Source organism: Aquarana catesbeiana, linkage group LG12 (assembly GCF_042186555.1).
Source record: "Aquarana catesbeiana isolate 2022-GZ linkage group LG12, ASM4218655v1, whole genome shotgun sequence".
NCBI lineage: Eukaryota > Metazoa > Chordata > Amphibia > Anura > Ranidae > Aquarana > Aquarana catesbeiana.
In genome coordinates, this window is record NC_133335.1 from 215,371,424 (window position 1) to 215,384,319 (window position 12,896).

Below are 12,896 nucleotides of genomic sequence, written 5' to 3' on the forward strand. Positions count from 1 at the left end.
TGTTGGCCTATCACTGTGATGGCGAACCTTGGCACCCCAGATGTTTTGGAACTACATTTCCCATGATGCTCATGCACTCTGCAGTGGAGTGGAGCATCATGGGAAATATAGTTCCAAAACCTCTGGGGTGGCAAGGTTCGCCATCACTGGTCTATCATATAAAATCCCAATAACATTCATGTGTTTGGTTGTAACATGACAAAATGTGGAAAATGTCAAGGGGTATGAATACTTTTTCAAGGCACTGTATATGCACACACAAATCTTGTCTCTGTTGATGAAGAACAGTGGGCTATATTGTAATAATAATAATTGTACAGGGATTAGCTTAGAGACGCATAGTCCTAATTAAATTAGAGACTATAGGGTCAGACTGTGTTTCTTCTGTAATGCTAAAATACTTTAAACATTTTCCGGCAAAGCTTTACCCTCTCACAGCCCATTCAGTTCACTGTGTTCTCTTTCTGCTGCTCGCAGTGGGTTAAATTCACACTCACCTCCCAAAATCTGCCTCTTCCATCAGCGCTTGGCTGCGGTCTCTGCATATTTTTTTTAAATTTAATATGATATAAATAGGTCTGTGTGTGGAGGTCTCGCTCACACTGCCAGTGCTGTGTGACCGCCATGGAACACCTCCGCGTTTTTCTCCTTCTCGCCATCCTAGCTGTTGCGTGCCACAGCCTCAAGGCATGCCCCGCCAACTGTCACTGCCACGGGGGAGAACTGCAGCATGTTATCTGCTACAGCTCAGGGTTGACTAAGATCCCCAAAGTGTCAGAGCAAACTCGCCTGGTCAACCTGCAAAAGAACTCCTTCCCCGTGCTGGCTCCCAACTCCTTCAAGGAAATGAAAGGTTTGGTGTCCTTGCACATGCAGTACTGCGGGATCCGAGAAGTGGCTACGGGGGCTTTCCGAGGTCTTAAGAGGTTGGTGTATCTCTACCTGTCCCACAACGACATTAGCGTGATCGGCGCCGGAGCCTTTGAAGAGTTGCCTGAGCTCACTTATCTCTACATGGAACACAACAAGATCATTGACATACCCAAGGGGCTGCTGTCGCCGCTCGCCAACCTGTTCATTTTCCAGCTCAGCAACAACAAGGTGCGCGAGCTGAAACCGGGGACCTTTACTGGCGCCAAGGACCTGCGCTGGCTCTACCTGTCGGATAATGAGCTCACCACCCTGCAGCCGGGGTCCTTGGATGAAGTGGAAAACCTGGCCATCTTTCACATAGACGGAAACCAGCTGAGCACTTACCCGCTGGCTGCCGTCAGCAAGCTGAGGGTGGTGGAAGATTATAAGATCTCCCGAAACCCCATCAAAGTCATCCCTGATTTCGCCTTCCAGTCGTTTGGCCGATACATGGAAACCCTCTCCATGGACCACATGGGTATCGAGAAGGTAAGAGGTCAACATAAAACATGGACTGAAGAACCACCAAAACTTTACAAAACTACATAAATAAAATGAGCTGTTGATGCTAGCATTAAATTGATTGTAAACCCTTACATATACCCAGTGATATGGCTATCCTCAGGTGATACACAGAGATGAAACAAGTCCTGCTACATAAGTTGTACCTGTTTATCTGCGGTCTCTACATCAAAGTGATGAATTTATAAAGCTTGTCTCAGCTGTCAGAAAAAAGGGGGCGGAGAGCTCAAATTACACACTGTAGAGCTCAGTGAGGAGAGCTCTGAGAGCTGATTGGAGGGGAGGGGAGGGAAGTTTAAAAGGGGGCGGAGAGCTCAAATTAAACACTGTAGAGCTCAGTGAGGAGAGCTTTGAGAGCTGATTGGAGAGGAGGGGGACTCCCACCCCATCCTCCTTCACACGGCACAGGAACAGAACTGAGGATGTCAATCAGCTGGAGGTCCCTCCCCACCATTTTTCTCTTGGTGTCAGAAAAACGTGTCAGAAATTATTCATACTAATAGCACAGGAATGAAGTAGCAAACAGAAATGACACTTAGTGCTCGGGATAGGGACAAGTACACACTATAGAGGGATATGCTTTGTTCATATTTCATGTCTGAGGTTTACAACCACTTTAAGCTAAAATGTGAGCAACGGATAAACAGATCAAAGAAAATGTAGACATACAAATATTATCTTGTAATTGTCACATTCAACTGGACATGTTCTATAGTGCTGAAGACATTTCATAGCTTCAGTTCTGAAGATCATAGGGCAAACTAAAAAAAAAAAGTCTTTAATATCACGGAACTATTGAAGTCCAGTTGAATGTGACCAACTACTACTAAATATACCATGACCGGTATAAATGACAACCTTCACAAAGATTGCTTTACATTCCAACTGGTGATGGCAATGCAAAGGGTTCACCCCTCACGCACGCCTTTAAGGCTGTTTTAGCTAAATATGCGACCCCCATTGCAGTTCCAAGAGGTATTTTGGGAAAACTGCTAATTGGTTCTATACAAGTGGTTGGGGGTAACCACAGAGCTCCCCATGGCATGGGATAAAGGTCATTTTAGGAAGCAAAATAAGGTCACTCTAAATTGACATTACGAAGAAGAGCATCTTGGAGGCAGTAAGTGTCCATTTCAAGCACAAAAACGTAACATCTCTCCATTTACAGTCTATTCTCCCAACAATGACAAAGCTCCCTAGTAAGACATAAGGGTTGATTTACTAAAACTGGAGTGTGCAAAGTCTGGTGAAGCCGTGCATGGTAGCCAATCAGCTTCTAACTTCAGCTTGTTTAATTACCCCCAATTAGTGACTGGGGGTAGCCAAAGAGCTCACAAGGATAAGGGATAAAAGGTCATTCTAGGAAGCAAAATAAGCTCACTATAAATTGACATCACGAATAAGAGTATGTTCGAGGTAGTAAGTGTCCATTTCAAGCATAAAAACATAATGTCTCTCCATTCACCTTCTATTCTCCCAACAATGACAACACTCCATAGTGAGACACTGGGGTTGATTTACTAAAACTGGAGAGTGCAAAATCTGGTGCAGATATGCATGGTAGCCAATCAGATTCTAATGTCAACTTGTTCAATTAGGCTTTGACAAACATATCTGGGGAGCTGATTGGTTTCTATGCAGACCTGCACCAGATTTTGCACCCTCCAGTTTTAGTAAATCTCCCCTATAGGGTATTTTCAGCAAAATCAGCTTCTCATCATTAACATTTTCCAGACCAAAAGTAAAAAAAAAATGATCAAAACTGATATCTGTTTGATATCTGTATGGAGATAGCGTCTCCAAGCTCTAAAAGGATGTACATTATCCAAACGGAGAGATTTACTAAAACTGGAGGGTGCAAAATGTGGTGCAGCTCTGCATAGAAACCAATCAGCTTCCAGGATTTTTGTCAAAGCTTAACTGAACATACTGAAGTTAGAAGCTGATTGGCTACCATGCACAGCTGCACCAGATTTTGCACATCAACCCCATAGTGTTGGCTGTTTTTTTTTTATCACTCAATGCATTTTCAGCAAAACCACAAAATCAAATTAGCTGTTGATGCTTAAAATAAATCTAAAGCCAAAACTTTTTTTTTTGGAAAGAGTTAAGTAAGGTTAAAACCCCAGTCAGTTTTTTTGCATTATTTGAAAAGATTTCCAAGTAGGATTTCCAGAGATTTTGGAGGGGAAAGAGACACGTCCTCTCGCCCTACTGGAAGACTTAGAGGGCTTTCACACCGAGGCGCGGGGGGCGTCGGCGGTAAAGCGGCGCTATTTTTAGCGCCGCTCACCTTCGTTTTAGCAGTGCTATTCGGCTGCTAGCGAGGCGGTTTTAACCCCCCGCTAGCGGCCAAAATGGGGTTAAATCTGCCCGCGATATTGCAGCGCTGCCCCATTGATTTCAATGGGGAGCAGCCATGGAGGAGCGGTAAACACAACGCTCCTTCACCGCTCCAAAGAAGCTGCTGGCAGGACTTTTCCTGACGTCCTGCCATCGCATCTCCATTGTCTCCAGTGTGAAAGCCCTGGAGCAGCTGTTTGAGGGCGGATTGCAGGCGCTATTTTTTAACGCTATAGTGCCTGAAAAATGCCCTCGGTGTGAAAGGGGTCTTACCTTTTATTCCTGTTTTGGTGACCACTTTAAAATGCTTTCAGTTCCCTCCTCAGTTTCGGCCCCGACGACATGTTGGCTTCATATATACGCTTTTAAATGGCCGTTGGTAAGGTGTAAAGTATGTGCAGACGTTATACCAAAATTTTGGCATTTTCATTGCAAGGACCAAAATCTCTTTGTCATTAGCTTCCGTATTTTGAAAATTCACTTTTTTTTTTTTTTTTTTTATAGCTGAGTGTTGAAAGAGTTAATTTCCAGTTTCAAACCGCTGTTTCTTCTTCCTCCTGGATAGGAAAAGAGCAGCCAGTTTTTCCCCCCCTTCAAGAACAGTCTGTTTATTGACATGATGTCTCCCATGCATCGGCCTCCTCTGCTCCTCACAATGCAGTCCCTGTCTGGGGCTCGGAGGACTCGTGGGAGGGGCACCTGTGCTCTCTCATTCCAAAATAGCAAAGAGAAATGACGGATTAGCAAACAGAGACACTCTGAGCACAGGTCAGGAAAATTCAAAGTTTTGCTAAGTTATGACAGCTCACCTCTCAACTTTCCGAAAAACAGCAACTAAGGACGTATTGAAAAGTCACGCAAAAGGCTGCACATACACACAACGATAATCACTGGTGGAACCAATCCATATATTGCTTGACAATTGGAAAATGCAGTGATTCATTTCTAATCTGTCCAGCTCACAAGACAATTGCATTATCCCTGGGAGCATCTCAACCTTTTTTTTTAGTCACAGCAACCTTAAAAGTATGCAAAACCTCAAGACAACCCAGTCTAATGTAAAAAAACATGAATGTTACTTATCAATGGGGGACCTGAGCCTGGGATGATGCATACAACCACCCTGATGAAGTTAACTTTATGTCAGAAGTCCCCTTTCACATCAGAGGTTCCCCCATCACATCAGAGCCTCTCTTCACAGCAGAGTCCCCCCTTTATACCAGGGTCAGCCCTTCAATTCAGAGGCCCTCCCACCACAATAGAGGTCACCCTATACAGGAGAGCCCCTCTATCACGTTAGAGTTGCCCACATTCACATTGGGAGCCCCCATAACTTTAGAGGTCCTCCTTCATATCAAAGTTCCCCCTTTACATCAATCAACCCTTCTCTTTAGGAAGTCCCTCATCACATCAGAGGTCCCCCTATACACGAAAGCCCCCATCACGTTACAGTTGCCCACATTCACATTGGAAGCCCCAATTACATCAGAGGTCCTCCTTCTTATCAAAGTTCCCCCTTTACATCAGTGAACCCTTCTCCTCAGAGGTCCCCCCATCACATCAGAGGTCCCTCTATACATGTTAGAGTAACCCACATTCACATTGGGAGCCCCCATAACTTTAGAGGTCCTCCTTCATATCAAAGTCCCCCCTTGTCTTTAGGAAGTCCCCCATCACATCAGAGGTCCCCCTATACATGAAAGCCCCCATCACGTTAGAGTTGCCCACATTCACATTGGAAGCCCCCATAACATCAGATGTCCGCCTTCTTATCAAAGTCCCTCCTTTACATCAGTGAACCCTTCTCTTCAGAGGTCCCCCCATCACATCAGAGGTCCCCCTATACATGAGAGCCCCCAATAATGTTAGAGTAACCCACATTGACATTGGAAGCCCCCACCACATCAGAGGTTCCTCATCATATCAAAGTCCCCCTTTACATCAGTTAACCCTTCTCTTCACAGGTCCCCCCCCCCCCCATCACATCAGATTTCCCCCTATACATAAGAGCCCCCCATCACGTTAGAGTTGCCCACATTCACATTGGAAGCCCCCACCACATCCGAGGTCCCTCAGCATATCAAAGTCCCTCTTTACATCAGTTAACCCTTTTCTTCAGAGGTCCCCCCCATCACATCAGAGGTCCCCTACACATGAGAGCCCACTATCACATTAGAGTTGCCTCTATACATAAAAGACCTCCTACACATGCGTCTCCCCAACACCACAGACACCCCCCCACATCACAGAGCCCCCCAATCACACAGTCTCTCCCATTACAGAGCCTCCAATTACACAGTCCCCTCTTCCCATCAGAGCCCTACATTTTGGCTCCTGCAGCACAGCAGAGGTAGGGAGGTGGAGATCGACTTCCCCCTTCTCCTTAATGTTGGGGGCGGCCTTGCATGCCACATGCCCTACATCAGAGCCATGGCCAGCCATTGAGCCAGCCGCCATCACTATAGCCGTGAATAATGCTACGTATTTCGGCCCTAGAGCCGGGCTCTCCAATCTTTAGCCATTTGCTTGTCTTTATCTGGCCCTTTTGGCACTATTCATCCCACTGATATGAGACACTGTTCTGCCCAGTGACACCAACAGTGGGGCATCATTCCAGCCACTGACACCAACAATGGAGCACTATTGCTCCCCTGAATAGCAAAGCTGGTGCACTGTTTATTCAAAATGATACCAGAAAAAAAATGATATTTCCACTGGCCACAGTCTGGCCCTCCTGAAGTTTAAAGGACAGTAAACTGGCCCTTTATTTAGAAAGTTTGGAGACGCCTGCCCTGGAATGTCACTGGTTGTTATGGTGCTGCCTGCTGATCCAGGGCAAACTGGGTTCTGTGCCCGCAGCACCTTGGGAAACCCAGATGGCACCCTGTTTGAGAAACACTGAGTTTCCTTAATAGGGCCCTGCAGTGTTGGGACATGGTTTTCCGCACACAAACCCCCCCCCCCACACACTGACAATGCATGTTGTATATGGATGTACTACCCTGCCTGCTCTGGCATGCTCCTAGTTGGCATGGAGGGTGCACTGTGCATGCATAGTCATTCGCTTGCTTTCTATCAGCTGGGGTGGGTGCGCAGTTTCTCATGCACTGTGTGTTTTTCATGTCGGCTGTGGGCAGTTGGGGCATGGGGAGCAGACAGTGGGACTGTTGGAATGTGGCATGTAAGCAGTAGCTGTTAAAGCAGACAGAAAGTCATAGCTTCGTACCTCCACAGTTCACTAGTCCACCACCACCAATTTTGATCATGCATGCAGTGGGAAGCTCGCTGAGGAGCGCCCCATCTTCCTGCTGGTCAAGGGTACTGCACCCTGGGCAGATGCTCCTCCTGCCCACCCCCTTGTCCCGGCCTTGAAGCCATGCCCATAGCAGAGGTGATTTTCAAATTGCTGTAAGCCTCAGCAAGTAATCACATTTCACTATGAAATTAGAGCCGGTAAACCAACTTGAGGCGATTGATAGCTATGGATTACTGCTTTTGCATTGCTAGCCACACATGCTACAAGCTCATTTTATAGATTATCAACAACTATATAGTAAAAAAAGTCAATTTTTATCCCATCAATTAGGCCTTCTTACTACACAGATGTTGGTAAGTCTGAAGAAGAGTGTACAATCGTGTAATACAGTATGTGTAGCCAACATGCAGTATGGTTCATTGCAGAATACACTGCCAGCTGGATCCAACTTGATCTACTCACTGCTGTGGCTGGCCCATATTCATGGTGGCCCTCAGCCATCTAGAAGAGCACAGCCCTGAGAAAACTGAATAAATGCATACGTTGTTTTAGATCAAATCATAATCCAGTGCTGACGTTATGTGACCTGACAAGTATCAGGGGATGCACCCCCTTTCTCTGAGCTCAGACTTTAGTTCTGAGAAAGGGGTTGCGTCCCCCGAAACTCGTCAGCTTGCCATTACAGTGGTGCACGGGTCAGGTCACATGACACCAGCACCTGATCATGATTTAATGTGATACAATTTGTGAGTATAGGTTTGACTTTCTGTTCAGTAATTAATGCGGTGTTCCACATAAAAAAAAAAAAAATGAAAAGTCAGCAGCTACAAATACTGCAGCTGCTGACTTTTAATAATCGGACACTTGCCTCTTCCAGGGTCCAGCGATGCGGGGGATGGAAGCCCAGCTCGTCTCCCCCTCCGATCAGCAGCGCCAGCATTTTAACTGTGGGCGCGCACCCACTGCGCATGCACGAGCTGCGCTGCGACTGGCCGTGCAATCATCTGGGACCTGTCACCTGTCCCAGATGATTGACAAGAGGGAGGGGGGAGAGGTGATCTCCCTTCCTGCGCCGAGGGAAGTGACATCAGGAGCCCAGGCACCGAAGGAGGCATACTACGAGGGAACCCCTAGAGAGAGAGAGTATCACCGCTCCAGGTGGGTCAGATCAAAGTAAAAGGCATCTCCTTCAGTCTAGAAGTCCAGGTGCTGGCAATGCTGTAGCAGTTAGACATCAAAGAAATCCTGGACATCCGCACTCCAAAAATATTTGCCTTTGTTCAATAAAGTGTCATCCAAAAAACAGGTCACAGCAGAGTGGAACAAAGCTTACGCGTTTCGCACTACACAGAGTGCTTAGTCATGGCCATACGAGGGACCCCCTAGCAACAGGCATTTAGAGGTGAGTTAAAAAAAAAAATTCTCCAAATTTTTTTTTTTTTTTTTAAGCACATTAAAAATTTGTTTTTGTTTTTTTGGGGTGGAACGCCACTTTAATCAGTTATGGTTTATTAATAAATTTCTTGGTAATGCATTAGGCATGTGCGCCCTCCTGTGTGCACTTTTTACAGTCATCAGATTCCCCTATCTGAAAAATGATGTTATCCACACAGCATTTTGGCTTTGTAGCAGTCCTCTGAGCACTGGGGGGGGGTTCAGCTTTGAACATGGAGAATGAATGAGTTATGTGGGGACACTCACTCCCACTTAGTGCCAGCTTTACAGGAGTGAAAAACGACAGTTTTCACATCATGGTAACAAGGCAGGACATGGGGATTGCCAACTGGGAGTTTTCAGGCCAGGCTTCCAGGGTGGCCCAAATGGCCTACAGTTATGACAATAAAATTTGTGAACATTTTGCAACGCTGCACAGGTTTTCTTTAATACCTACTGGGGCTCTTTGACTGCATAGGCTGGAAAATGTGAACTTAGCCTTTAAAAGGAGCAGCAACTTTTATATGGGAAAATCCAGTTAAGATTATCCATCTTTCTCCCAATCTGCTGGTGGTTGGATTGGGCGATGTTCCTCTAAAGCCTGAAGGCAGCCTAAGGTTCAGAGACTAAAAGAGAGCTTCATTTTATTTTCTAAGCTTGGCTGAAGCATCTCAGTAGGCTCCCAGATGGAAATTTCCAGTGGCATTCCTAAAGAATGTGGGGAGCACACGGAGTGGGTGAGGATTCTGGAGGGGGATGTAGACGTGTGTAATGAGTGGGGAAGGTGGAGGTGGAGTGTTTTTTTCCTCCTGCAACGGCCAAACCTTCACATTTTTTCACTTTAGTTTTCAGAAAAAGCTTTTGTTGGAGTCACGGCCCTGAAGAGTCTGAACATTGAAGGAAATAAGTTAAGCCAGCTTCCTGCCAATGCCCCAATCTCCTCCCTGCAGAACCTGACACTAGCAAACAATCCTTGGCACTGCTCCTGCCAGCTGGCAGCTGTGAGAAGGTACATCAAAGAACCATACAGAGACGAAAATATCTCCCGGAAACACGCCCACCGACCGATCCTAACTATGCTTCTTCCTCTTTAGGTGGATTGATGGCAGCCGCTCTCGCCCAGACGCCACCTGTGCAAGCCCAGCTCAATACCGCGGGCAACAGCTGCGAGACGCGGGGGCCTTCCGTGGGTGTAAACAGCCAGTAAAGAAATCAAAAAAAGTAGAACAACATTAAACAGGTAAGATCATAGGTATCCCAAAACAGTAAAGGTAAAGGAGTCTATTTACAAAAGATTTGCTGCGCAAACGTCCGAAGCGTTCGTGCAAGCTGAACAAAATGTCACCGTATTTTTTTGTCATCGTAATTTTTCTAAGAGATTAATGCCTGTATCAGCAGCTCCATCTAGTGGCTAAAATGCCTTACTGATTTCTCTTTAGATTTTTCAAAAAAAAAAATATATACTGCATGCCAGCCACTAGATGGAGCTGACAATGCAGGCATTAATCTCTTAGAAAAAATACGGTGACAAACAATACGGTGACATTTTGTTCAGCTTGCACGAATGCTTCTGACACGTGTGCAACAAATGTTTTAAAAAATGGGCCCCAAGGTGTATATAAAACTTAGCAATGAATGTATTTGGTGTATACAGTGGGGACGGAAAATATTCAGACCCCCTTAAATCTTTCACTCTTTGTTATATTGCAGCCATTTGCTAAAATCATTTAAGTTAATTTTTTTCCTCAATAATGTACACACAGCACCCCATATTGACAGAAAAACACAGAATTGTTGACATTTTTGCAGATTTATTAAAAAAGAAAAAACTGAAATATCACATGGTCCTAAGTATTCAGACCCTTTGCTGTGACACTCATATATTTAACTCAGGTGCTGTCCATTTCTTCTGATCATCCTTGAGATGGTTCTACACCTTCATTTGAGTCCAGCTGTGTTTGATTATACTGATTAGACTTGAATAGGAAAGCAACACACCTGTCTATATAAGACCTTACAGCTCACAGTGCATGTCAGAGCAAATGAGAATCATGGGGTCAAAGGAACTGCCTAAAGAGCTCAGAGACAGAATTGTGGCAAGGCACAGATCTGGCCAAGGTTACAAAAATTTCCTAAGAGCACAGTGGCCTCCATAATCCTTAAATGGAAGACGTTTGGGATGACCAGAACCCTTCCTAGAGCTGGCCGTCCGGCCAAACTGAGGTATCGGGGGAGAAGAGCCTTGGTGAGACAGGTAAAAAAAAACCCAAAGATCACTGTGGCTGAGCTCCAGAGATGCAGTCGGGAGATGGGAGAAATTTGTAGGAAGTGAACCATCACTGCATCTCTCCACCAGTTGGGGCTTTATGGCAGAGTGGCCCGACGGAAGCCTCTCCTCAGTGCAAGACACATGAAAGTCCGCATGGAGTTTGCTAAAAAAACACCTGAAGGACTCCAAGATGGTGAGAAATAAGATTCTCTGGTCTGATGAGACCAAGACTGCCGCTGGGTGAAGAGGACGGGAGGGAGGAGAGCCTCCCCTTCTAGTTGTTGACCCAGAAGTTATGTGTAATGTCATTTCGGGGTCCCCGTTGACAGTTTCCCCGGCCTGGAAAGAATGTAATGCAGTGCGATGTGCATTGCATTACATTCAGTGGAACACAGGGAAGACATGCAGGGTTGGGGGTGAAAAAAGTTTGGCTCACCCATGGGGTTTTACCACCTCTCAACCGCTAGTATGAATGAGCTTTAAGTCAACAAACCAGAAAAGGTTCAACAAATTATGACTCCACTTTATTTTAGAAATACTGGGTACACCAATTATCTACTGCAGTATAACTATCTTTTTTTTCCCCTACAGGCTCCAAATGGACAGTCGGGGGAACTGTGACCCGGGTGACCAGTAAACTACTGACACGTAGGACCTTCAAGACGCTCTTCCCATAACGATGGAGCCACCTTGTATCTCTACAGCTGCCATTTTGCATTTACCAAAGCCATTCCACCATGTATGCATGTAAACTATGTGACCAACTAACAGCCATTGCACTCTTAATCATGTGACCAACTAGGTATGTACATAGAAATGTATATATTATATAAAATATATAGAAATAAATACATACACGGTAATGCCAACTAAAACCATTTCAATAAATGTCCACGGTCTGATAACAGCTTGATTCATGTCAGACAAATAAATCAATTGAAAAAAAAAAAAAAAACAGTGAGTACGCTAAAGTGGCCAATGTTTAAGGTGTAAAAATATTATGAAAACCATATAAAATTACCATAGCTGATTGTGCCATCATGGATCATGGGTTTCCCTTTTTTTTTTTGTTGTGTGTGTTTGGGTTTTTTTTTAATTATTTTTTTTCTCCTTTGAAACAAATAAAATCCAAATATGAAAATTCTCACACAACAGAATAAAAAAAAAACAAAAACATAAAATTACAAAAGTAACATGGTCAGCAAATAAAAGGGGAGTCCAGCCAAAAGTGATATTTTAGTTGTAGACCAATGCAGACGGGTTGAACCACCAACTGTCTTTTAGTGGATACCTATTTTGCACTAAATACTCTAGTCCCTCCCCTCCCCGTTCCAACGTGACTGCGTACCAGTGCACAAAGCAAGGTCCATAAAGACATGGAGGAACGAGTTTGGGGTGGAGGAACTTGACTGGCCTGCCCTCAACCCGACAAAACACCTTTGGGATAAATTAGAGCGGAGACTGCGAGCCAGGCCTTCTTGTCCAACATCAGTGCCTGACCTCACAAATGCGCTTCTGGAAGAATGATCAAACATTCCCATAGACACACTCCTAAACCTTGTGGACAGCCTTCCCAGAAGAGTTGAAGCTGTTATAACTGTAAAGGGTGGGCCAACTCAATATTGAACCCTACGGACTAAGACTGGGATGCCATTAAAGTTCATGTGCGTGTAAAGGCAGGTGTCCCAATACTTTTGACAATATAGTGTATATGCATAAGTCGCAGTGCCTACTTCAAGGCTCCTCTGTGTACTGCGCTATAACTCTATAATTTTCAGAGTCTCCCATGTCGGAGCACTTAAAGCAGTGAATAGATGAATCCATGTGCTCCTTACTGCAAAGGCCAGTTATAAGTTGGGGTGGTTGCCACTTTTTTTGTACTGTTGGCTGAATTCGATGTGGAGAGGCACTGGATGGCTTTAGCTGCCATTGTGCTCTTGTTGGGCATCCCTGAGCCTGTAAGGTGGAGTGGGCTTCCTCCAGGCAAACCTGCCCTTAATCTACCCAGATAGCAAGCAATTGTCCTGCAATTTGAAAATGACTTGCTAAGCTATTGCTAGACTTGCCAGGCATTGCATAACTCCAGATCAACTTTCTTTGCAAACATTCTGCAAATCTGCTGTAAGTTCTGGTTCTGTTACAGATGTGCTCATAAGTTCA

The 12,896-nt window shown here is 45.1% G+C and overlaps 2 protein-coding genes across 2 annotated transcripts in view; one reads left to right on the forward strand and one right to left on the reverse strand.

Annotated features, from left to right (window-relative positions):
• LOC141113511 (medium-chain acyl-CoA ligase ACSF2, mitochondrial-like) overlaps positions 1 to 12,896 on the reverse strand; it is a 115,603-nt gene that overhangs the window by 19,951 nt on the left and 82,756 nt on the right. The window lies entirely within an intron of this gene.
• Positions 558 to 11,641, forward strand: CHAD (chondroadherin). The gene is made up of 4 exons (XM_073606673.1): positions 558 to 1,401; positions 9,313 to 9,476; positions 9,562 to 9,707; positions 11,328 to 11,641. The coding sequence occupies exons 1-3, from the start codon at positions 625 to 627 to the stop codon at positions 9,701 to 9,703; spliced, it is 1,083 nt and encodes a 360-aa protein (XP_073462774.1). The 5' UTR covers positions 558 to 624; the 3' UTR covers positions 9,704 to 9,707; positions 11,328 to 11,641.